Source organism: Lampetra fluviatilis, chromosome 68 (assembly GCF_964198595.1).
Source record: "Lampetra fluviatilis chromosome 68, kcLamFluv1.1, whole genome shotgun sequence".
NCBI classification, from domain to species: domain Eukaryota; kingdom Metazoa; phylum Chordata; class Hyperoartia; order Petromyzontiformes; family Petromyzontidae; genus Lampetra; species Lampetra fluviatilis.
The window spans coordinates 6,476,842-6,504,178 of NC_136342.1; the positions used below are offsets into that span (position 1 = coordinate 6,476,842).

A 27,337-nucleotide genomic window follows, 5' to 3' on the forward strand; every position below is an offset into this window, starting at 1 on the left:
TGCTACAGTGGAAGCCGGGGGACAAGGCATGGCTGCATTGTCCCCAGGTACCACTCGCGACCTCCTCTAAACTGGTGCGGCCGTGGCGGGGCCCCGTCGAGGTGGTTGAGGTTTTGCGGCCTCAGTGCGTACGCATCAAATGGGGGAAGCGCCGGTGGTTTGTGCACCCCTCCAGATTGAAACTCTTCGTTGCGGTGCGAAGTCCCACTCCACACACGCGTGGCCAAACATGTGGGGGGTCGACCGACTCAAAGGGTCCGTCTCCGCTGCTCTCGCCTGACGTGTTGCCGGCTGTCCCGCCCCCAGGTGCACCAGGAATGACGGGCTCACGCCCGACAACCCCTACGGGGGATGCCGAGGGTCTCGCGACATCGAGAGGAGACTCACTCGGAAATGGACAGTTGCCACCCGACGGCCCGCCATCCGGGGTTGCCCCGTGTGACGGTCCTGCTGCGAGGACGCGCGCAAGAATGCGCAGACTCTTGTGATGCACAAAAAGAAAAAAAGAAAAATTTGTTATTTTTCACATGTTATGTTCACTGTGTGCTGCGTCGGTGGTGTGTTCCTGGCACATTGGATTGTACGTATGTTGTGTTCACTGTGTGTTGTGTGTGTGCTGGGGTTCCCTGCAAATTGTATATACGTTGGTTTTACGAAATTCGTATTTATTCGGGGGTGGGGTGCGTCGGGTTATTTTCCCTTCTTGCTTTTCTGGTTCTTGTTGTTGTTCTCGTTCGCGTTATTGTTGAAAAAATTGTGAGGCACACGCGGGGTCGAGGGGTAAATAAACTTTTATTGTCATGGTTGCAGCCGGGACGGCTGCGAGCTGTACAGGGGGGGGTGATGTAGGGGTGTTACGGAGGGGCTGTATACATAGGATCACACGGGAAACAAACACAGTGGGCGGGGCTTCGTGAGTGCACGGGGAGGTGCTCTCAACGACGTCCGCACCGGGCAGCCTGGGGGGCTGGCCCCACCCCTCAGCGGGGGGTTTTTGGTATAAAAGGGGATGAGCCGGAGAGCTGGGGGAACAATGTAAAAGCTAAACCAGTGAAGACCGAAGATCGTCTAGCTAGAGCCCTGGACTCCCCTGGGTCGCCGCCCTTGTCAGGGCCGCGCAGGAACGAGCCAGCGGCGTGGTCCCGAGAACCAGAGCTAGTGCTCTGGGACTCCGGGTACCGTAGCCCGACTTACCAGTCTCGGGCCAGACAGCCTCCCCTAGCCCGTTAGTGGAGGACTAGGAGGTAGGTCAGAGATAGCTAGCAGTGTATTCCCAGCTAGCCGGGTGAGGGGGCCGATACCCCCTCCAGTGTTGTATGTCCACGGTTGTGACAACTGTTGCGAAATAAATACGTGTGCCTCAACCCCGGCGTCCAAGAGTCCTCAACGATATTACATGTGTATCGGTCTTCGTGACTGTGTTTTTTCAAATTTCACACTTAACTTCTAATTTAGCAATCTTTGGAAGAACATAATCAACCAGGCTATGCGTTAAATTGTGTGTTGACCGACCCTCTTGGTTGCATTGCATTACATTTCGAAATTTTTGCTAGGTTAGTTAATTTAGTGTGTCTCTCTCCCTGCCTCCTAATTTTTTCAAGCATTCATACCGTACCACTCATCGTGCTACTCATTGACATGCTGATTTATCTAACCCCCCTCTCTCCGCCCCTGCCCCCCTCTCTCAAGCTTTTTACACCTTGCCACTCACCGTTTCCACTCATGGATATGCTAATTTCTCTAACCCCTCCCTCTCTCCCCGCCCCCCCTTTCTCTATTTAAGGCCTCGACACAGAGGCGTAGTTTCTTTTTGTGCCTATGTTTGCTCTCTCTCTATGTATCTCTGTGATATCTGTCTGCTTATATGTCTGTCTATGTTTCTGGTTCTGTGTTTAATCTCTCTCTTAAATTTAGCATTCTCAGGAAGAACGTAATCAACCAGATAGGGTGTTGACTGTTATGTTATCCGACTCTCTGTTGTATTACATTACATTTCTAAGTATACTAGATTTGTGTTTCTATTTAATTTATACCTGATGATGATTGCTTGTGTTGCAATCGAAACGTCGTATGCTAGTATTTAATTTATTATTTTATCTTTATACGTGACTTTACCGAAAGAACCAAAGAATAATTCCTGCAGTCACGAAAGCTCCAAATTAAATCTGAACACCTGTTTTGTTGCCAGAAAAAAAGGGGACAACCCTATTATCATGTGTGGAAGGTGTCTAGACTCTACAAAGCTGAGTGTCCATCGCCAAGGTCAAGTCCATATGAGACAAATTTAAGGCCACAACTTTGCCGTTACCCCATACACAATTCTAGTGGATGAGATCATTGATGAGGTAGAATCCGCAGTAAGATTCCTTTCACATGAGACAGAGATGACTACACACCTGGTTGCCAAAATAATTGAGAATAGGAAAGTACCAAAAGTAAATATTAGCTCGAACGCGGCATAAGCCTTAAGAGAGCTCCATTTAAATAAAGATCCTGACAGCTGATAAAGGCCGCACTACTTTAGTGATGTCACTAGCCGATTATGATAATAATATTAAAGATTTATTAGAGGAAAGTACATTAAAATTAAACAAGATCCAACTAATACTTTGGAACGTAAGACTACTGCAATCATTGCAAATTCATTAATCCCTTAGAATGAGCAATTCCTAATTAAGCCAAGGGCTTCAAAACCACCTAGACTGTATGGGCTACCAAAGATTCATAAAATCGACATCCCATTACGACCCATAGTACAATTGGCTCTGCCACATATAAATTAGCAAAATATATAAATAAACAAATACAGCCCTACATCGGTAGGACATCCTCATTCATAAGAAATTCAGAACATCTTGTAAATGTGATTAAATATATAAAACTTAACCCTAATGATATTTTGGTGAGTTTTGATGTGATTTCGATTTTCACTAAGGTTCCAGTGAGCAAGTCGCTTAAATTACTTGATACACTGGTAAAGAATACAGGTTTACCAAAAGATATTCCGAAACTCGCTGACCATTGTTTAAATAACACTTCTTATGGAGAAGCGATTTCTTTAAACAAAGGGAAGGAGCAGCAATGGGCTCTCCTTTATCACCTGCTATAGCAAATCTGTACATGGAAAACTTTGAAACAAGAGCACTTACCGAGCACATTAAAACCATCCTTTTGGTTGAGATATGTGGATGACACTTTGGTTGTCTAGCCACATGGTAAAGATACACTTAAAGATTTTCTAAACCATCTCAATGCACAAAACCCAGCCATCCAGTTCACCATGGAAATGGAGGTGAATTACACACTCCCGTTCCTGGATATTTAACTTGGACATGGCCTAAATGGTAAAATAACACACAGCGTTTACAGAAAGCAAACGCACACTGATGCCTATCTGAATGCAGATTCGCATCATCACCCAGCTCAGAAATCCTCTCTTATCAAGACGCTCATACATCGGGCTAAAACAGTGTCAGATTGTGAAAGTCTAGTGAGAGATTAAACATGTTAAAGAAGCACTAAGACAGAATGGGTACAATAATGCTCAAATTAACAGCACTAAATGCCAAATCACGATCGCAAAGCAACACTGCTGAAATCGATAAGATTGTTAAAACAATTAAAATACCATATATCTCAGGAGTAACTGACAAATTAGCCCGTGTTTTGCAAAAGCAAAACATTACAGTAATATTTGGTACAGTACATAAAATTCTAAAACTAGTAACTTGCACTAAAGACAAATTACCTAAATTATCAACAGAAGGTGTATATCGGATTACATGTTTATGTGGCAGATGCTATATTGGACAGACGGGGCGTAACATTAGTGTAAGACTAAAAGAACACCAAATAAATATTAAACTATCTCAAACACAACTGTCGGCAGTGGCATAACATGCTTGCCAACAGGGACACTCAATTGATTTTGATAACGTTGAAGTGTTGTGTAAAACTAATTGCTACTGGCACAAAATTAATTAAAAAATCCATTGAAATTGAGAGAAACAGAAATAACTTTAACCGCTCAGACAGTTACAGGCTTAGTGCGGCCTGGAAGCGTATTATTAAATAATACATATTACAATTCCTTATAGGGGAAACAAATACTAATTAACGGATTACTAACGTAGCATATAATTACAATAACACATTACAACTGATTACTAATCTACAACTCACATCGTAACAATCGCCTGATTACCCCCCCCCCCCTCAAATCGTTGCACCTGATGAGTTAAATTATGACGTCACCCTGCTGCTGCTCTATTTAAGACCGGGAGCAAGAGCAGAGCCTCACCATTCTGGCGAATTGCCCGATGATGCTGGATGCAATTACCAGCGAAACGTCGTACTCAAAAATTTGAAATGTGCTTTCTCTCTTCAACACACCGGTGGGCTAAAGAAGTAAACTATTTGTCCTTTGAAAAACGTGACACATTTTTTGCTGATTGGCCGTGTCGAGTGGTGGAGGGTTACGACACATTTATAAATAACGCGATCTGACCCAAAAACCTATATTATGAATAATATTGGTTGCGAAAGCCTACGTGGCTTCACCGAAAGACCCAAAGAATATTAATTTATGCATTTTTTCAAAATACAAGTAGTATTATTTTCAACAACCTTTGCTATGTTAGCTGAATTTTTCTTAAATAAATATTCATTTCGTAGCTAGACAGCCTAAATTGTGTGCTTGGAGTTTTGGGTAAACATTCACTTTGAAGATACTCGGGCTTCCGGGCATGTTTCTGACAACTTGCCCTCATTGTGAGCCTTAACAGCCCATGTGATGAATTGGGGAATATTATGAATATATTAATACGTCTAGACGTGTAATTCACATGTGACTGTGTATGTATTCATTCCTCTGCCTTGATACTGACGTAGATGGTGTGGATATTTTTTTCTGTCTGCAGCTGACGCTTCCTCTGTCGCTTCCTCTGCAAAATTGGTCTGATGGAGCAAAGGCACTCGGCGCAGCTCGATGCAAAAAGGCAACAATGCGACCAGCGTGCATACAGCACGGATCATTCTGGACATTTGACAGAGCACCAGAGAACTCACACAGGAGAGAAACCCTTCAAGTGCACTGTGTGTGGGAAGGCGTTTTCACATTCATCTCCTCTTATAACACACCAGAGAACACACACGGGAGAGAAACCCTTCAAGTGCAGTGTGTGTGGGAAGGCGTTTGCACGTTCATCTGCTCTTGTAGAACACCAGAGAACTCACACAGGAGAGAAACCCTTCAAGTGCACTGTGTGCGGGAAGGCATTTTCATGGCCATCAGCTCTTCAGACTCACCAGAGATCACACACAGGAGAGAAACCTTTCAAGTGCAGTTTGTGTGAGAAGGCATTTTCAAGTTCATTTTATCTTAAAATGCACCAGAGAACACACACAGGAGAGAAACCCTTCAAGTGTAGTGTGTGTGGGAGGGAATTTTCAGTTTCATTTTATCTTAAAATGCACCAGAGAACACACACAGGAGAGAAACCCTTCAGGTGCACTCTGTGCGGGAAGGCGTTTGCACAGTCATCTACTCTTCAGACCCACCAGAGAACACACACGAGAGAGAAACCTTTCAAGTGCAGTGTGTGTGGGAAGGAATTTTCAGGTTCATCACAGCTTGAAAGACACCAGAGAACACACACAGGAGAGAAACCCTTCAAGTGCACTGCGTGTGAGAAGGCATTTGATTGGCCATCAGTTCTTCATAGACACCAGAGGACACACACGCATCAGAAGATCCCCAAGGAGTGTAGTCTGCAATCGACTTGTGAAAGTCAAAGTGCTGCAATGAGCCCATCCCTCCTGAAAAAAGAACCAGAAGTAAATTCCAGCTTGGACACTATGAAATGTATCAAGGTGAAATTTGAAGAGACGAAGGTGAAATGTGAAGAAGTGATGGTGACGAGCGAAGAAGTGAAGGTTAAATGTGAAGAAGTAATGGTGAAGAGTGAAGAAGTGACGATAAAATGTGAAAATGAAGATTCAACTCCAAAATCAGACCTTCACATCGATGGAGGCAACGTGAAGCAGGAGGAGAATTCTGACTGTGAAGCAGAGCATGGTAACTCCCAGCAGTTTGTGAAAGTGGAGGTGTGGGTGGATTTCTTAGACAATACAGTCAAATAGAGTCCATGTAGATGTGTAATCTTGAGACAATTAAGGCCTTTTAATGAAAAGAATGTGAAGTTGAACACTAAATTTCTAGGTTCAAACCTGCAAAGTAAGAGCGGCCAGTATTTGCGGACCTGGGGGTTGGGTAGATCTCTATCCAGGAGTCAGAGCCAATAAGCTCTCAAGCATTCACAATGTTTTCATAATAATATTAGCATTTATCTGGTGCTTGCTTAATTGCCTCAGCAACTCGGAGTTTTGTATCACATCTCATCACAAACACTTGAACAGCATGTTGTATATACAGGTAGTCCTCTACTTACGATAGAGATGCGTTAGGACGACCTCATCGTAAGTTAAAAATATCGTAAGTCGAAGATGGCCTAGCCTACCCAGGAGTCTTAAAGAATGGTGATAATTTAGCAAAACAGAGCAATTTACAGTACCGTACTGTATAAACTATATACTGTATGTTTTTATTAATTACAATACTATGCTTGGTTCTTTCGGTAAAGTCACGTAGAAGGGAAATAATAATAAAAGAACATAAATTGTATTTATTTTATTATTTCCCTTCTACGTGACTTTACCGAAAGAACCAAGAATATGAATCCCTGCAGTCACGAAAGCTTTAAATCGAAAAATAACAATACTGTATTGCACAGTAAAATGTTAAATAAAAAACAAGGTAAATTCTTAGCCTACCTATATGAACTGCAATTTCATAGAAAGTTTTTTCACGAAAAATCCTATCTGCTATAAACATTCCTTCGGAGTGGGCAGGTAGGAACTTGGTTGGACAGCGCATTCGTGCGATCCTTGTCACGCGGCGCAAGCTGCGTGGGGCGGCGCGTCACGTGGTGCTGAGCCCGCCCGAAGCGCTCCATGAAATACAAATCGAGGGCGTGGCTATGCACGACAGACAGACAAACGAATAATCCCTGGTGGGCAGTGTGGAACTGTTCCTACCTGTAAAACTTTTAACATGCATTGAACGTATGTATCGTATCATGGTAACCCTAAAATGAAATCGCTAAAGCTATGTATCATACATGTGTTGAGTAGTTCCGACGGACGTACTCGGAGACGGAGGTAAGTTAAGGGCTTTCGCCAGGGTTTATTAAAGCTGTTACAATATTACACAGGGTACACAACTCCCAGGGGCTAGGGGTGCTACTCTGAGTCCGGGTCCCTGCCGGCTAGCTCCGGTCTCTCTCTCGTGTCGGATCGTGGACTCTGCCGACTCCACCGACCAGAGAGAGAAGCACCTCTACGGCTACCACCGGCTTCTCCCCAGACTCCCTATTCGATCCCTCTCTCTATCCCTGGTTCCCTCTTCACCCTGTTTACTCTACCCGTTCCCACAGTGACCCCGCTTACGTCACGGGGTATCCCTTAAGTACCCTAGGAGACGTGACGTCATGTGCACTGTCCAGCGCGCGTGACCCCACGTCCCTTGACGTCATCGCACTGGACAGCGCACACGACGCCACTACTCTCTACTCCTCTACACATGCATTGAACGTATTGTAACGTATATTGTACTGTACTCGCCAAGATTCTGTCCGTCTGCATACTTGAACGATGTTCGGTTGTTGATGGCTACATTAACTTCGTTGTCGGAAGAGGATGGCGATGATAAAGTATAGTATCGTACCTCGTACGCTGCAGCGTTTGCCTGCCGCGCAAAATGTAAAATATTTAACAATTTTGTCGTATCCCCATCGTAAGATCGAAATATCGCAAGTCGTACCATCGTAACTGTAGGCCTTTTCCAAAAAATTATATTAAGAGTGAATCTGCCTATTTTGTAATAATTTTGATCGGGATGTAGCACTGGGGCACGGAAAGGGTGAGTCCCCCCCCCCCACTGCCTCCTCCCTTGCCGCACAAGACAGCTAGAGGATAATTACTCACAAGCCTGCTGGGGAAGTCATAAAATGTAATAAAAAAAACCGGCAAACCCAAGGGGGGCTAATGAGATTCTGCAGGTAATCCCCGGTTGCCTTCAAGAGAAGGCCGCCATAAAGGAAACAACCCATAATAAAACAAACATAAGACGGAAACAGCAGGGGTCAAGAACCTCCCTTGGACTGTGAAATCCACCGAAGTGCAGTTAATCATTATGAGCTGACTGGGGTTTTTTTAATACAACAGTAAGGTGTGAAGCTTAGTTATATATTCAACCTCAGGAGGGGCCTCCCCCTAATATATCAAATACTACTCAAGAATTCCAAACCGTGACGTGAGTGCTGTGAACTCTGCTCAAAAGGTACTTTGAGTCACTTGCAGAGTCAAAACTGCAGAAAGTGGTACGTTTCCAAGCTATAAGTATACTTTTTTTACTTTCAACCCGTGATGAGAGGATGAAATACATGGCGAGAGCAAACACACCCGTGCACAATAGGTCATGACTTCAACGTCAGTGCCCCTTTTTGAGAGACCGCAAAATTTAACGCTTCCAACCCATGATGGGAGCATGGGGAACGCTGCCCAAAATGTGAATGGAAACATGGCGGTAATATAGACATCCGGACAACAAACAGCCCATGCGACTTCAAAAGGCAAACAGCTACCCCTTTGTGAAGAAAAAGGCTGAGGTGGAAAAATTCAGATAAGCAAGAACGCAAGAACATTAATCAGTACTGCTCAAAGAATCACCTAACTGCTACTGTGGAGAAATCCAAACCATCGAGCACATGACCGATGAATGCTCCATCCATGCACATCCTGGCGGTATCGCCGAAATCCACATTGTCAACCACATCATCGGACTGGATGAGGAACCTTTGCATTCATTTATGACGATCATTAAAAATAAAACTGTTGCTTTCCACAATGCCATACGAAAGATGAAGTACTGTGAGTGGCAGGCTCCTGGGATTGCCCTCGTGACTGGAAAATTCATAGGGAGCTCTGCATCGGCAGAAGCCACGCATCACGGAGAGTATTTTTTTGCATCATTGAGAGAGGCTGCCAGCCAAGGCTGGTGCTTGCAGTATTACAATACAAACGTGGGGAAGAGTGCCGTAGCATTACTATTCCCGGTGGCGAAGTCGCTGTGTACAGTCAACACGATCATAGTGACAATCGTTCCGATTGTGCTCCGATCAAAGTCAACCCTTCGAGGGAAAACTGGTGCAACCACTATTCATGAGAGTGCCCCTTTAAATCGCAACCCACAGGCGAAGTTTAGTTGATCTGTAGCGTGTCCTCTGCAGCACGAGTCGTACAGACAACTGGAAGAGGACTCTTGAAGAGGGGGGGGGGGAGACGACAGGTGCTGTCTCTCCAAGTCGCTCCAAAATCTACAAGGATCAACAGTGTCTGGTGCCAAGGGGGGTGACATGCGGCAACCAGCGGACGAGCTGAGAGCGGTGTCTGGTGACGAGATAATCGCGCACATCGACGCAGACCGAGCCGGACCCATCATTCCTTCCCGCACAAGCACCGCCGATATCGTGACCAGCGTGCCGACTCGGCAACCACCCCAGCAGTGGAGAGAGACTGACGAAGCAGTCAAGAGCGCCTTGTGTTTGACACACTTAGACCCAGCGCCACTTCTGAGGACCTGAGGTATTTTAGGTACAAGAAATGCAGCACTTTGGAAGCCGGTTACTCAACAGTTAGCAAGAACACACACACACACAACGCACATATTGGTACTAATAATGTTGCTCCAAGATGTTACCTTTGTGTTTTGGAAAGGGTTGCCATCCCAAGGTGGTGCATTTACTATTAGCTGATCATGAAAAGCATTGTTCTGTCCCTTGAGTTCTATGAATACGGTCGTTTAGAAGTATTTGGCAGTCGTTTTTGTTAATTGCATAACCATACCAATGAATTCATTGATGACACTAAACATAAGCATCTCACAGGAATACTATTGTGTTTTGATCACAGAATCTTGCCTGCGAATTCATTGATGTTCCATTAGCCAATTGATAAGCACTCACACTATTGTTTCAAGACATTTAGTTAATTGCATAATTTTACCAATGAATTCATTGATGTCTATTTTTGCCATTGGGCACATGTTTCTTTAGCACGTTTCGTATGAATATTGTACTTTTTTTGTCAAGGACTTTTCCTATCGCCGTGTATGATCGCGGTGCTCTGAGGAGTTAACCTATTGTTCTGTTACTCAGTTTTAACAAACGTAACCATTGAGGGTTAATTGTAAGGATCAATGAGTAGAACATCTTCAGAAGTATGGTGTTGACAATTCCGACCATAAGTGTGTTCACATATTAGAGTTTTTAGATATTAAAGTTGCTAAACATAGAGTCTGAGTGGTTCCTCCTAAGTTCATGCATAATAATCGTAATTATATTATAATAACTATCCCTTTTGTGAGATCTGAATTCTGAGACCTGATAGAATTGCACTAAAACAAAATCAGTTAAAGTTTAAGCGAGAATCATTGTATTATCACGATTGGTAATACACCTGAGGTGACGAAGCCGAGCCTTATTTGCATACATTTACAGAATTCCATAAATTTGCATAATTTTCTTAAAATACACATTTTTGTTATTGTGTAGTGGGTTCAACTGAGTCGCAGGCGTACTCTTTGGAGGCAACACATAGGTTAATTGCCCCTTAACAGGATAACCTATGGTGGTGGACCACCAGGCTAACTGCACTCATTACACGGTAACTTGCTACACTGGACCAGACCCCAGCTTGGGTCCCGGACCACGTGTTGGAGACTGTAGGACGTAGAACGTACAGAACAATAGGCAACAAGGGAAGAGAACTAAACGCAGTAACACGCGAACGCTCGGAACCCCCTCCATCACCAACATCTCCCACCCTCACCGTGTAACAACACCCGCAAGCACAACAAAGGCCAGAAGTGTGGGTACATGGGGATCACGAAAACCGAAGAGTTTTTGATCGAGTCCTTGTGGCCGGACCCCCAGGGGAGGTGGACTCGCTCTCCCTGGAGGTCCAAGGGGGAACATGCAAATGTCCCGTCGAAGCTGGCTCCTCACGAAGAGCAGTCGGCCGGGCGGATAGGCTGTACTCTCCCGAATACAGTGGAGACAGCGCAGGCGGTGGCTCGGGGGACGTTAAACGCACGGCACCTGAGGACGGGATCACATGACTCAGCAGAGGACCAACCTCAGTGGGCACACACCTCAGCTAGCCGGACACATCTGACACTCGGCCTCTGCGGTGTGGAGATGGAACGAACTCACGAGGAGCGATGAAAGGCTTGAGGTGTGAGGGATGTACAAACCAACTCTGCTGACCCAAGTGAATCTGAACACACTGGTCGAACGACCAGAATCGCATCAACCGGCCCCCTCCAGGGTTTAAACAATTTGGGCGACGTACCCACCGATTCCTGTGGACAGTGCAACCAGGCTTTGTCCCCTGGCACCCACTCATGTGCGGAAGTACGCGAACCCCTTAGCCGCTCATTTGCCAATTGGCGCGAATTGGAATTTACTCTGGAAGCCTCCCACGATTCGGAAAGCTTCTAAAGGGTAAAGTGCACGGAGTCAGAATTTTTTTATTTAGCCTTATTTGGTCGTGTTCCCTCCCGTACATTAAAAACAACGGTGAGTATCGATTGGATGCGTGACCTGATGGCTCAACATGGAGGTCAGAGTCTTGTGCAGCCGCTCAACCATGCCATCCGTCTGCGGGTGGTATGGTGACGTGCGTACTTTGTTCCCAACAAATTGCACACCTCGTGCAGCAATTTCAAAGAAAAATGTTTGCCCTCCATCGGTCAACAGACGTTCGGGAGCACCCTTGTCCATTACGTAGCCATTGAGGAATGCCTCAATGATCGTTGCCGCCAACTGGTTGGGGAGCGACCAGGCCACTGGCCATCGTGAAAAATATCAGGCTCCCACTAGCAAATACTTATTCCCACGAGGGGTAGTGGGAAATGGACCAAGGATGTCCAGAGCAACCAGTTCATTTACGCAGGAGACCTGAATCGATTGCAACGGTGGACAACAGGGTTTTGACGGCGGTTTCTGCCTCACGCACTATCCACACCCTTTCAACAAATTAGCGACATCTGCTATGCCAGGCTAGAAGAAGTCTAGCTTTAGTGTGGCCAACGTCTTATGCACACCCAGGTGCAACAGTCACTCGTGTACCGCCCAAATGACCTTACCCCGCAGGGCAGTGGGCACAACAATGTTATAACAGCGCAACCCTTCATCCCAATGCATGAGTAATCTGCCTCCAACAATGACAGAGGCAACACCCCGTCGATCCTCGCCCCCATCAGCCTCCTTGACATGGCGCCGCAATTTAAGCAGGGAAGAGTCCTCTACCTGGAGGCACCCCCATTCTTCGTGGTCCAGCCCAATGACGGCATCACGTGCCACCGGACCATCGGCTACCTCAGGTTCCAACCTCGGCCGACGCTGCAAAAGGAGGGGGCGAGTGCTCGGTTGGGTGGCTGACAGTGCCCAGAACCCAAAAAACACGCGCACCCATCGCTCTTTAGTAATCACGACAGGACGGCAGCGTTCGTGTGCCGGGAGCCTTTGCGATAAGTAACATCAAATGAATAGTCCTGGAGGACTTCCAACCAACTTTAAAGTTGGACAGATGGCTGTTCAATACGCAGCGCATATTGTAGCGCTGCATGGTCAGAGCGCACCTCAAAGCGTCTACCATACAAACAAATGCGGCCTTAGCCATCAAGCCGTGGAGAGGTTTGGCAATCGTGGCAAACCCGGCGACAAAACGGCGGTAAAAGGACGCAAATCCAATTAAACTCCACACCTCCCCCACCGCCGCGGGGGTCAGCCAAGAATGCACACACGCGGTTTTGTCCGGGTCCATCGCTATCCCTGATTTACTATGTGGCCCAGATACCGAACAGATTTTTGGAGGTGACACTTCTGCGGTTTAAATTTGAGGTTCGCTGCACGCATTTTAAGTAAGACAGCACACAGCCGTTTCAGCTGCGCTTTGAACGGACAGCTGAAATCGATTACATCGTCAAGATATATCAGAGACGAGTCCCACTGGAGACCAGCCAGAACCAGTTACATCAATTGCTGGAACGTAGCCGGTGTGGAGTGACAACCCATCGGAATCTGATTAAATTCGAGTAAACCTTGTGGTGTATGAAAGGCTGTTTTGGGTTTGGAGGCTTCATCTCGTGGCAACTGCAAAAATCTGGAAAGGAGGTCAAGACTCAAAATTGCTAGAGCGTCTAGGGAATCGTCCATCCGAGGAAGAGGGTACGCGTCAGTGACGGAGATCTTTTTAAACTTACGAAAGTCACAGAAGCGCAAGCTACCATCCTGCTTTTTAACAAGGACAATCGGGGCCCCCCACGGGCTGGTGGACGGCGAGATGATATCGGCGGCCAAAATCTTATCAACCGCCAGCCGCACGTGTTATTTTTCCTTAGGACTCAAATGGTAGGGCTTCTGCCAGATGGGAGCGGCGTCACCCATATCAATGTGATGACTCAAGAACATAGTGCGGCCGATGTCAAATTTGCCCTTGCTAAAAACATCTAAATATTCACGCAAGAGTGCCTTCAACTCCCCTGTCTGGGACTGGGACAAATCCGCATTTTCCGAACAAAGTGTATCCATCCACTTCTCATCAGAATCCTTTATCGGCCGCGTATTAGACTCGGCCTCCATAATGCCAACGATGCTTCCTAAGCACAGGCGACGCATGAGCTAGCATGGTGCCTTCCTGAAAAACCGACGTGTCTAACCTTGCATTAAGGACCTGAATGAACGGTTCCTGATCGTTGGATACCAGAGTCTGGGCCCCTACCAACGTCAACCGGCGAATAGCTTTATTTGAGGGTCCCAAGAGGATTACTCACGCAGTCACCTCCTTGTTCAGCGGCTTGTGCAATCGTAAGGGAACCCACATTTGCACACCCGGGGGAATCTTTACGGTCTTACTCGCAAGTGCCTGCACAGTAGCGTTGGCTGTGCACAATCGAGTGGGAGATGGCAAAATTTTCAGGGGTATTTTCCATAAAAAATAATTCCCAAGCAAGCAAGGAATAGCAAAGAACATCGATACAAGAACCGGTCCCGTCAATTTGATATCTGCGATGCACACCTCCGCTGTAATTTTTTAAATGATGCCCAATGAGCCGCCATTTGTGACAAAATACGGAACTTTGACAGGACATATGGTTCGACATTTAGGGGGCAAGATGTTCTTAAGCAACTCTGAAATGATGGTCGCCTACGCACCGGTGTCAACAAGCATCCTGATCTCAACCCCCTCTATCAAGCCGATAACAGCGGACGAGCCTATAGTCGCGGCAACCATTTTATGGGCCAGCTTCGACCACCGACCCGGTCGGAGCGGCCGATCGGCCCGATCAAAATCCGAACCCTCCCTTACCAATGCACGATGGCCACATAAACCAAACGAACAAAATGGGTGAGATGGATTCAGCAGCCGAGTGTGTGATGTGTCGCGACTCGCCTTAGGCCTTGCTGATGATGCCAATGTGGAGGGAGATGAAGTCCCGTCGAAGACACCAGGGACGTTGCAGCAGCCCCCGGCAATGTGGCTGAGCTGGCCACAGCGAAATAACTTGGTGGGTACTGGCCCCTGTTGTATTTATGCCCCTTTTTCCAAAAATTAATATTAAAAATAATTAGGACAATTTTTTTTAATATATATTTTCTTTTATACAAACAGACATAACTTCAACCGAGAAGATGGATTCAAATTAACCATGTTAAACCTCAACCGTCACTCTCCCCCGCTCTGCGTCTCCCCCTCCACCATCCGTGATGCCGTCTTTTAGTACCACCTTCATCTTCCTGGCTCCACCCACACCCCAACCCCGCCCCCCATCCTGCACCTCGTCCTCCCTCCACCGTCCATTTCGCCACCCTTTACTACCACCTTCACCTTCCTGCCTCCACCCCCCCCCCCCCATCCTGCACCCGCCCCCCTTGGCTCCTCCCCCCTCCTCTTCTTACCTATAAACGTCACTTTTTGTCTGTCTGTCTGTACGTCTGTCTTGTCTGTCCATCTGTGTACGCTCGCTTGCGAGGGATTTGGCGCTCGGGCCGTGGGGTTTAGGACGAAAAAATTTTACCAGGAGGCACGTCCCGTGCCCCGCGGTGAACATAGGCATTTCCAATTTTTCGTCCGTCGCCTTTAAATCGATCCGATTATCGATTTAGTGCGATTTCTCTTTATTTATTTATTTACTATTGCCGACCGGCACGTGACGAAGCACGCCGTTGCGCATGCGCGAGTGGTGATTGGTGAGGGTGTGATTGGTGAGGATGAGTGGTGAGTAGTGAGTGGTTGTTGTGAGGGTGAGTGGTGAGGGTGAGAGTGAGTGGTGAGGGTGAGTGGTGAGAGTGAGTGGCGGTTGTGAGTGGTGATTTGTGAGTGGTGAGGGTGAGTGGTGAGGGTGAGTGGTGAGAGAGTGGTTAGTGGTGAGGGTTAGTGGAGAGTGGTGAGGGTGAGTGGTGATTGGTCAGTGGTAATTGGTGAGGATGAGTGGTGAGTAGTGAGGGTGAGTTTGAGTGGTGATGGTGAGTGGTGAGGGTGAGTGGTCGTTGTGACGGTGAGTGGTGAGGGAGATTGGTGAGTGGTGAGTTGTGAGGGTGAATGGTGAGGTGTGAGTGGTGAGGGTGAGTGGTGAGGATGATTGGTGAGGGTGAGTGGTGAATAGTGAGGGTGAGTGGTGAGTACAGTCAATATGCACTGCTGTAATCATAGCAGGTACCACCACCACAGTATGTACTGCTCTCATCAGAGCAGGTACCACCAAAGTATGTACTGCTGTCGTCATAGCAGGTGCCACCACACTCGGTATGTACTGCTGTCATCATAGCAGGTACCACCACCACAATATGTCCTCTTCTCATCATAGCAGGTACCACCACAATATGCACTGCTGTAATCATAGCAGGTACCACCACAGCAGTATACACTGCTATAATCATAGCAGGTACCACCATAGCAGTATGCACTGCTGTAATAATAGTATGTACCACCACAGCAGTATTCACTGCTGCAATCATAGAAGCTACCACCACAGTCAGTATGCAATGCTGTAATCATAGCAGGTACCACCACAATATGCACTGCTGTAGTGATAGCAGGTACCACCTCAGTCGGTATGCACTGCTGTAGTGATAGTAGATACTGCTATCGAGTTGGTAGATCATGCTATATTGAGTTAGTAGATACTAAAACAGACAGTATATACCACTACAGTCAGTCAATACTGCTACAGTCAGTATATACTACTGTAGGGCTGTTACGGGAGGGCTGTAAGTGCATACGATCCAATGGGTAACAAACACAGTGGGCGGAGTTACGGGAGTACACGGGGGGGGTGCCCGCAGCGACGTCCGCATCAGGCAGCCTGGGGGGTTGTGATCCTGATGGGGGGTATAAAGGGGGAGGACAAAGAGAGCTCGGGGCTCAGTCTGGGAACGAAGGAGGAAGAGTGAAGATCCTCTAGCTAGAGCCCTGGACTCCCCTCGACGCCGCCCTTGTCAGGGCTGCAGAGGAGCGAGCCAGAGGCGTGGTTCCGTGAACCAGGGTTAGACCCTGGGACTCCGGAGACCGTAGCCCGACTCACCAGTGTCGGGCCAGTTAGCCTCCCCTAGCTCGTTAGAGGAGGACTTGGGGATAGGTGAGATTAGCTAGGGGGTATCCCCAGTTATCCGGGTGAGGGGGCCGCTACCCCCTCTAGTGTTGTCCTGTACCGATAAGCTGAAATAAATATACGTGTGCCTCAACCTGGGTGTCCAGCGTCTTCACCGGTACTTCATCTGGTGTCAGAAGTACTACGGACATGGAAACACGTCAGACAGCTCGAGCCAGAGTACCGGAGGAGGACACTGCTGAAGTCGTTGAGCCCGAGGCGGCTCACCAAGACATGGCGCAGCCGGGGGCCGACGCGTTCCTACCGGGGCATCGGCATGAAGAGGGGCCGCAGCCAGACGCGCTACGGCTGGCTCACGAGACTGGCGGAGCTACTGTACGCCGCTGCCGCCACGCTGGAAAACATCACGCGGCTGGGGGCTGGTGGTCCACCACGGGGCGAGGGGAGTCGTCAACCTGAGCGCCTTCCCGCCATTTCTGAAAACTCAAACTTTGAATTTCCCGCCATCGTCACGGCAGCTGCGGAGGGCGTGGCCGGGCTCAACCTTGGGTCCGACACCGCTCTCGCTGGGACAGCTGCGTCATCTCCAGCGGAGGGAGCGTCATCACATCCGCGACAGGCGATTCCATCTGCCATTCGCGCCGACGCACAGCCGAGTCCCGGGGATAGCAGCCTACAGACGTCCAAGGCGAACGCTGCGCTACAACAACGGCTGCCTCCGCTGAAAGAATTTGTTGGTGCAGAGGGCGACTGGGGCGGCTTCCAGCGACGCTTCATCGCCCACCAAGAAATGGCAAGGTGGTCCGACGATGAAGCCCTCTGCGCGCTGCCGGCGCTCCTCGACGCAGACGCGCTCGCCGCCCTCACATCGGCGCCGAAAGAGAAGCGGTCTACTCTGCCGAAGGCACTACAGCTGCTGGCCGGGGTCTATGGACCTTCAGCGGAATGCAGAGAGCGGTTCTACGAGCGCAAGCGGGGTGAGAAGGAGTCGCCCCTGGCATACAGGACGAGCCTCCTAGCGCTGGCTAAGACGGCTTTTCCCCGTATGGACGACGATGGCGTGGACGCGATGGTCACGGAGAAAATACTCCTCCTGGCAGACGACCTGGACATCGCTGTCGTCGCACAGGAGGACGCCGAGATGACCTCTCTTCAGGCGGCGCGCCTCCTTCACGCCAACCTTCTGTCCCTGCGGCGGAAAGCCAGCAGGGCATCGGCAGGGCGTGCGGTGGCTGCAGCCACCCTTCCGACGGAGGAGCTCTTCGCCGTCGACCATCGACGGCAACAGGCGCAAGAAGTACGGTCGGCCCGGGACGGGTCAAGCCGTTTCAACCGCCCGTCGTCTCCACCGGGGCTCCCGCGGTGTTTCAACTGCGGCGTCCGGGGCCACGTCGCCTCGGGGTGCCGCTCTCCTCGACAGCGCGGGACGACGGCTCGACGGGACGCCGGGCCTCCTCCTCCCAAGCTCCAGCAACATGACCCGGCGAGTCGCGGCACCACACATGTTTGGCCAAAGCACCTACCCGTTGCACGCTCTCGCACCACAACAAACGGGGGGCCGATGTCGCGTTGCGAGGGGCCAACGCGGATCACTGCGGGGACTCAAATCGAGCCCAAACAGTGGTCCGTGTTGGCCCATCGCGTGGTAGCCGCGTCGTCAGGGTCGTCGGCCGTAGTCGGACACATTGACGGGGTAGAAGTACGCATCTTGGTCGATACGGGGGCATCGGCGACAATCATTTCGGAATTAATTTACAATATTCTGCCCGTACAAAGCCGGCCTTTACTGCCGGTTAACGTCCCATTCTATGCCGCTAACGGGGGCTCTCTCGGCATCATGGGACAGATTCGAGCGCAAATTTCTATTGGGGACATCAAATTGTCGGGGCCGATTTTCGTTTCCTCCTCGCTGGCGGTTCCGTGCCTGCTGGGGACGGATTTCTTAGGTAAAATGCCCATTCGTATTTTGATCGACCAAGGATGCATTGAGCTTCCATCGGGGCGGCGCATGGCGTTCCTGCCATCCCCTGCGGCGGCTCGGTCGGCGTTCGCGACGGTACCGGCGTTCGTCGTTGAAACTGTTCGTGTGCCGCCGGGAGCTCAAATGCTAGTGCCTCTGAAACTTCGTAAGCCCTTCGCTAAGGGCATAGGGGATCAGGGTGTTTTGCTGGGACCGTCTAGGGCCGGGGTTAATGGGCCTCATTTGATTCCGGCCCAGACCGTCGTAAGAGGGGACGGGGACCCTTTCATCGCGGTCCTAAATGTGGGATCGCAGACGGTGGTGGTTCCTCAAGGGACGGTGCTCGCTCACGCGACGCCAATGCCCTGCGAGGAACCTGTCGCGAACCACGTTGGCACTGCTTCCCGGATGCTCCCACATTCGGACAGCGATGAAGGGTGGATCGACGCGCTTTGTGCGGGATCGACGGACCTGACAAATTCAGAGCGCCAACAGCTTAGAACGCTACTGAGGGAATTTTCCGACGTTTTCAGTCGTGATAAATATGATTTGGGTTGCACTCACCTGCTGCGTCACCATATTGACACGGGTGACAGCGCGCCAATTCGCCAAAATCCGTTTCGGTTAAGTCCCGCCGAAAAGGACCATGTCAAATCGGCTGTTGATGACATGTTAGCCGCCGACATCATTTCTCCCTCCACCAGCCCGTGGGGAGCGCCGATCGTCCTGGTTAAAAAGCAGGACGGCTCGTTGCGGTTTTGCGTGGATTTTCGGCGCCTTAATAAAATTTCGGTTGCCGACGCATACCCGCTCCCACGGATGGACGAATCGCTGGACGCTTTGGCGGGAGCGCGATTCTTCTCCACACTAGATTTACTTTCGGGATTCTGGCAGCTTCCTCTGGACGATGATTCTAAGCCTAAAACTGCTTTCCGTACACCGCACGGCCTGTTCCAATTCAACCGGTTGCCGATGGGCTTACACTCAGCGCCGGCAACTTTCCAGCGATTGATGGAATTGGTTTTGGCTGGATTGCAATGGGAATCGTGCCTGATTTATTTGGATGACGTTATTGTCTTTGGTAAAACTTTTGATGAACATCTCCAGAGGTTGCGGGCGGTTTTCCTAAAGATGCGGGCTGCTAATTTGAAATTTAAGCCCCAAAAATGCCATTTGTTACGCGAGTCGGTGCGTTATTTGGGGCACATCGTAGGGCGCTCGGGTATTGCTACCGATCCCGCCAAAACGCAGTGTGTCAGCTCCTGGCCGACTCCCACCTCGGTGGGAGAGGTCAGGAGTTTTATTGGCTTCGCATCATATTACCGACGCTTCGTCGCTAATTTTGCAACAATTGCCAAACCCCTACACGCGTTAACATCTAAAGGGGTTCGGTTCCACTGGGGTCAGGATGAGGAAGCTGCTTTCTGCTCCCTTCGGGACGCGCTGGTGAAGGCTCCTCCCTTGATTTACCCAGATTTTTCGAGGCCGTTTTTGCTCGATACCGACGCGAGCAACACGGGTATTGGAGGCGTGCTTTCCCAGGTGGTTGACGGCGTGGAACGGGTGGTCGCGTACGGCAGTCGGGTGTTGTCTCCAACGGAGCAAAGATATTGTGTCACCCGTAGGGAACTGTTGGCAATTGTCTATTTCATCCAACAGTATCGCCCATATCTGTACGGTCGGCATTTCACCGTCCGCACAGATCATGCGGCACTGCAGTACGCCCTGAAGGTTCAACAGCCATCGGGACAATTGTCCCGATGGCTGGAGGTCCTCCAGGATTTCAGTTTTGAAACCACTTATCGTAAGGGCGTTCGCCACACCAACGCTGACGCTCTGTCACGGATGCCAACCGCCTCCGAATGCGCATGTCTCCTGGGGTCGGGGCGTTGCAAGCCAGTGGGGGACGTGATGGTTCCGGTCCTGGCGGCGGCCGCCGACGATGAAACGGTAGTCCCCATTGATATCGCCGAACAGGGGAGAGATTCCCTGCTTGGATTGCCCGTTGATGAATGGGGGCGCCTCCAGTTGGAGGATGCCTCCCTCCTCGCGTTGCGTCGTCGCGCCGGGGAGAGGGGGCGTGTGACGGGTCATGCCGACGCATGGGAAACCCATGCGGGCTTGCTTATGCATTGGGACGGGAAATCCCAGCGTCACCGGCTGGTGGTCCCTTCTGGCCTACGAGGTAAGGTGGTGTGGGCTGCTCATGAGCGCCTCCTCCACCTAGGTACCCAGAAAACACTCGCCTTGCTTCAGCTGAATTTTTTTTGGCCGGGTATGACAAGGGATGTTGCTGATCTGTTGGCGGCATGCCCTCAGTGTGCGCAGCGCAAACCACCGGCACGGGAGTCGAACCCGCCCTTACAATCCATCCAGGTCTCCAGAATAAATGAACTGGTCGCACTGGATATTCTGGGGCCATTCCCCGCCACCTCCAGGGGAAATAAATATTTGCTTACTGGGGTCGAATATTTTACGCGCTGGCCTATGGCCTGGCCCCTGGCGAATCAGTCGGCAGCAGCCATCGTCGACGCCTTTGTCCAAGGTTATGTCATGGACAAAGGTGCCCCGGAGCGGTTGTTGACCGACCAGGGTAGAAATTTTTCGGGGAAACTCCTAAAACAAGTCTGTGATCTCCTGGGAACGAAAAAAATTCGAACCTCCCCCTATCACCCGCAAACGGACGGGATGGTCGAGCGTCTGCATCGCACCATCACGTCTATGTTGTCGCAGCAAGTTTCGGACTCACAGGCTGATTGGGACTTACAAATTCAAGGGGTTCTAGCGGCATACAGATTGGCTCCCCATGCTGCGACGGGGTTTTCACCTTTCTTTCTTATGTATGGCCGCGAACCCGACCCACCTGTTCGGGCACAGTTGCAGATCCACGTGCCGCTGGGCAAATCTAAATTGGACGATCACGTTAAATTTAACCTTGACAAACTGACTGAGGCGCGGGATGCGGCGAGGCTAAATTCTGACAGGCGTCAGAAGGCGAACGAGCGCCTCAGACTGGCTCGCGCGCACGTGCTGCAGTGGAAGCCGGGGGACAGGGCATGGCTGCACTGTCCCCAGGTACCACTCGCGACCTCCTCTAAACTCGTACGCCCGTGGCGGGGCCCCGTCGAGGTTATTGAGGTTTTGAGGCCTCAGTGCGTTCGAATCCAATGGGGGAGGCGCCGGTGGTTTGTACACCCCTCTAGGCTGAAGCCGTTTGTTGCGGTGCGGGGGCCCACGCCACGCACGCGAGGCCAAGCATGTGGGGGGTCGACCGACTCGGAGGGTCCGTCGCTGCTCTCGCCTGATGTGTTGCCGGCTGTCCCACCCACAGGTGTACCGGGAATGACGGGCTCACGCCCTGGAACCCCCACAGGTGATGCCGACAGTCGCGCGACTTCAATCGCGACCTCACCTCGAATGGGACAGCCGCCACCGGATGGTCCGCCGTCCGGGGTTGCCCCGTGTGACGGGCCTGCGGCAAGGACGCGCGCTAAAATGCGCAGACTCTTATAATATACAGCAGGAAGAAAAAGAAAAAAAAAACTTTTCTTATTTATTTTCCTTCACGTGTCATGGTTACTGTATGCTGCGTCGGTGGTGTGCTCCTTGCACACTGAGTGTGTTGTGTTGTGTGGGCGCGGTGTGTGTGTTGTGGGTGCGTTGTGTGTCGTGGGTGTGCTGTGTGTGATGGGGGAGTTCCTGGCTAGTTGTACATACGTGCTTACGGATTTCGTATTTATGCGGGGGGGGGGGTGCGTCGGACATTCCCTTCGGGGGTATGGTTGTTGTTCTTGTTGTTGTTCTGCTATTTGCATTTTGTTGAAAAAATGAGGCACACACGGGGTCGAGGGGTAATTGTTCCTTTATTTGGAATTGTTGCAGCCGGGACGGCTGCGAGCTGTAATGGGGGGGGTGATGTAGGGCTGTTACGGGAGGGCTGTAAGTGCATACGATCCAATGGGTAACAAACACAGTGGGCGGAGTTACGGGAGTACACGGGGGGGGTGCCCGCAGCGACGTCCGCATCAGGCAGCCTGGGGGGTTGTGATCCTGATGGGGGGTATAAAGGGGGAGGACAAAGAGAGCTCGGGGCTCAGTCTGGGAACGAAGGAGGAAGAGTGAAGATCCTCTAGCTAGAGCCCTGGACTCCCCTCGACGCCGCCCTTGTCAGGGCTGCAGAGGAGCGAGCCAGAGGCGTGGTTCCGTGAACCAGGGTTAGACCCTGGGACTCCGGAGACCGTAGCCCGACTCACCAGTGTCGGGCCAGTTAGCCTCCCCTAGCTCGTTAGAGGAGGACTTGGGGATAGGTGAGATTAGCTAGGGGGTATCCCCAGTTATCCGGGTGAGGGGGCCGCTACCCCCTCTAGTGTTGTCCTGTACCGATAAGCTGAAATAAATATACGTGTGCCTCAACCTGGGTGTCCAGCGTCTTCACCGGTACTTCACTACTATACAGTCAGTACATACTACTACGGTGAGTAGCTACTAGAGTCAGCAGATACTACTATACAGTTAGTCGGTAGATACTACTGTAGGCCCAGTAAATACTACTATGGTCAGTAGTTACTACAGTCACTAAATACTACTACACAGTAGCTACTACTGGCTCAGTAGATACTACGGTACAGTCAGTAGATACTACTACAGAGTCAATAGATACTACTTCCTCTGTTGTATGTAAGGTGTGTAGGTATATATACCTACGAGGGGTAAAGATATTTTTTGAGGGGCGGGGGTCCACAATTTTCAGAAACCTTTTACATCAACTATTTACCCCACACTTTATACAACTTTTTGGACTTGTGCAAGCCTCTTATAATTTTGTTGGTGGAAAAATGTACAAACGGCCCACCTGGTTTTGACAATACCTTCGTATCTGTGTATATGAAGTATAGTAAACTACGGCGGGAAACCACTTGACGGGTAGCACATTTTATTCACACTTGGGTTGTCATAATAACACGTGTTGTCACTACAGCTCACGCTACACGTTCCACCTGACACGGGTGGTAACTACTGCTCACGCTACACGTTCCACCTGACACGGGTGGTAACTACTGCTCACGCTACACGTTCCACCCGGCTACACAGACACGGGCATTCCAGCCCCGTAGCATCCGGGGGAACCTCTAGACCCATCCCAGCTTGGGTACGGATCACGACCACTGGGTCCCGCGGCCCGGTCCTCACACGGACGTCCGGCCCCCGGGTCCCAAGGTCCCGCCTCTGAGCCACACAGGGCCCCGGTCCTTACAAGGACAGCGGGACTAGGTGTCTCAGGGCCCTATCTCTTCCTCCTCCGTCTTCCGTCTTCACTGGTCACCAACTTCTCCCCGAGCGCCCGCGCGCACCGCCTTATATAGCCCTCCGCTCCAAGGAGACGGAGCCTATGCGGACCGCGATGCGAGCACCCACCCTCGCCGACCAATCATCACGCGCTGCCACACGATCCCTTCTTGTGCCAGCGCACATAACCAATCCCCACGCGCTGCCACACGATCCATCACTGTCAGCGCGCGTCACCAACACACAGCCAATCACCATCACATAACCCATGACCCCGCGCTGACCTACGATCCCTCACCGTCAGCGCGCGTCACCAACACACAGCCAATCACCACGCGCTACCCCACGATCCTTACTACCAGCGCGTATCACCACTACATATATATGGAAGGTTAAATTTCGATTTAAAGCTTTCGTGACTGCAGGGATTCATCTTCTTGGTTCTTTCGGTAAAGTCACGTCTCCCCGACAGACCTGGTCTTCACCTGAGGACGGCTGCTTGTGTTGTGGCCGAAACGTCGTGAGAATGATTTTATTATCTTTTATTTTTATTATTTTATTATTAGTACCTGATAAATGAACTTGAACTTGAACCACACAGTGCATTACGGCTCTTGAAAGAGTGTTTTTTTACCGAATAAAGAATGTATCTCGTTATTTTCGTTACCGTCCTCTGGTCTAGGGCAATATCTTGGTCAAGGACCCCATGGCTGGGACCGTGCGGGTAACAGACTTTGGTTGCAGCTTCCATGAGACTTCTCAAAGTAAGTGACCTCAACCGCATGCATGAGTATATGTGTGCGCTATGAACCTGGCGACCCGAGTTCAATTCTCGCTCATGAGCAACACCATTCGCAGCCGTTTCCTGTTCATCTTGGGGTGCGACAGCATCTCATCTGACTCCTGCATTGTTTACATCATGTTCGACCATGTAATTCGAGAAGCCTTCTATGGCTGTACCTGTGGAATTTTAATCTGGTACAGATACAATGGGAGGCTGATCCTCCTGGTCAACCATGTTATGCACAGTGATGATCTGGTGGTTGCTGCCCACTGATGAGTTGAAGGTTCTGCTGCTGAACCTGCAGCGTGCCACTAAGAGATAGGCCTTACTATCAGCCTCACCAAATTAAGCACCTGCTCATGTATTTTGTATAATCCAATACTCCACTGAGTCAACTCCCCGCCATGATGGTGCAGTTGGGGAAAGAGTAGAGAAGTGTCCATACCTGGGCTGTGTGCTCATGACCAACTCCAGATTGGCAGCAGAGCTCTCACTCCGAATCAGTCGAGCGGCATTATATTTTGATCAGCTGCTTAATGCTGTGTGGAAGCTACCTGGTCTGTCACTCGACACAAAGATCCCAGTATTTTCGGAAACAGTCTTGCTCTTCCTTCTCTTTGCTTGCGGAATGTGGACCCCTCTCATAGAATATCTGCACCGGTTCGAAATTTTCAGGTTGGCCTGCCTATGATCCATTTTGTCAATCTAGATTTGAAGTTTTTGTGACTGCAGGGATCCATACTCTTTGGTTCTTTCGGTAAAGTCGCGTAGGTATAAAATAAAATGTATTAAATCACGACGTTTCGGGCGTAACACAAGCGTCCGTCATCAGGTGGGACAACCACAGCAAGAAACAATTGCTGAAGTGGGCCCCTTCAACCCGATAGCCTAAGGGAGGTACACGCTCCCTTCTAGCGCGTCCTACACACTCCAGGCGACTCTACACACCGGTCCCTTGCCACGGCGGCTAAGGGAAGACTGGACCGACCCGTTCCAGGCAGGGTACGGGGCTCACCCCTGGTCCGCTACACTGCGGCTCTGACCAGAGCCTCGGGGAGGGTCCCAGGGTGTCCGAGCTACCTCGGGTCCGCCACAACCCGGCTCTAACGAGAGCCTCGGTTGAGGGTTCCCGGGTGCTGGTCCAGTCTTCAGGTCTTCAGATGTCTTCAAGCTTGAGTTGGCGAACACTGCTGGAACCGTTCAGAGGGTCGGCTTTTTATCCCCAGGTTGGGCTTACCCCTCCCCTCATGACCCCCCCCCCCTCCAGAACCTTCTGGAAGGTCTTAGAGGGTCTTAAATCTTAAGGGGTCTTAGGAAGGGGTGGGGGGAGCCCATCCCCCTCAGCCCCCAGTCCCTGGGGGGTCTGGGGTGTCAACCTCCGGTCACGGGCCTCCCACCTCGCTCTCTCTCGGCTGCCCCCTGTCGGCCCGTGAGCGTGGTGGCAGGTAAGCTCCTTACAGCGCCTTGTTATGGCGCAACACCTACGTGACTTTACCGAAAGAAAGAACCAAAGATCCATTTTGTGTTTAACCAGGCTGAATTGTGTGAGGAGAACATAAATCCTTCAAAGATCTGAACACATTCCCATCAGTGAACTCCTCCGATGGGCAATGCTGCATTGGTTGTGTCATGTCACCCCGCATTCCCAGCCACCACATGCCCAGCCAGTTTCTGTTTCGCTGGATAGAGGGGACTAAACAGACGCGGTACGGCCTGGAGAAGAGATGGACTGTTGCAATATGGGAAGGATGTGGAGCTCAGTGGACTTGCTCAAGACTCACATATGTCATGAAGAACGCAGTTACCCTCCAACAACAGAGGGCAGAAGAGCGACGCTCATGACAATGAGCAGAGTGTCGAATCGCTAAAATGCAGCAAGTTGCAGTAGTCAGCCAACCCAACACCACGGTGGAGAGATTTTAACTACCTCCCCTGGTATACAGGGGGCTGTGGGTACGATCCTGATCCTGACGCTTTGCCTTTCTCCCCGTGGTCACATGGATTTTTCTCTGGGTCCTCAAGTCTTTCCCTCTAAATTTAGAAACATGCTTTTAGAGTATTTGGCTGCGATACATTTGCACGTGATAAGCAGCTTCACTGAGCTATCATTTGTAGCCAGATCGCTACTGAAAAATAGCTAAATAGCTCAGTGGGCCTTACCTGGTTAAATAAAAAAAAATGTATTCTGTCCTGTGACCTGTCAGCGAGCCTTTGGCACTTTACGTGGCCTCGGAGTGCACCTAGCCTGGCACAAGCACCCTGGTGATGTCACCGCCGGTGACGAATGGCGGCTGTTGTTGCTGTGTGTGCCTATGCAAGCATGTGTGTGGGGAGCGGTCGTGTAGCAGTTATTGCGCTGTGCTATGAAACCATCAGTTCGATTCCCGCTCACGTTCAACACCAGTGACGATTATCGGAACCGGTGATGGGCCTCCGCGAGCTCCACTCAGCCTTAAATGAATACCTGATGGGATGCATTAACATTGCCATGAGGGAGACAAAGGTGGCCGGGTGCGGTGTTGGCCACCCACCACTTCATGCGCCTTTCTGGCCTTTATAGGTACTTGCAAACAGA

The 27,337-nt window shown here is 50.2% G+C and overlaps 1 protein-coding gene across 2 annotated transcripts in view; it reads left to right on the forward strand.

Moving 5' to 3' along the window:
- The window catches only part of LOC144952553 (uncharacterized), a 61,964-nt gene that overhangs the window by 21,218 nt on the left and 13,409 nt on the right, over positions 1-27,337 (forward strand). The window contains exons 2-3 of one of the 2 annotated variants that reach the window (XR_013640639.1): positions 4,920-6,076; positions 24,661-24,742. Coding sequence is in view for 1 of the 2 variants with exons in the window: in XM_078883006.1 (XP_078739132.1) it covers positions 4,960-6,076; positions 24,661-24,731 (1,188 nt within the window). In the remaining variant the exon portion in view is untranslated. Of the gene's footprint in view, positions 1-4,919; positions 6,077-24,660; positions 24,885-27,337 lie in introns of those variants that run through there. The other variant, XM_078883006.1, reaches the window with a different exon arrangement.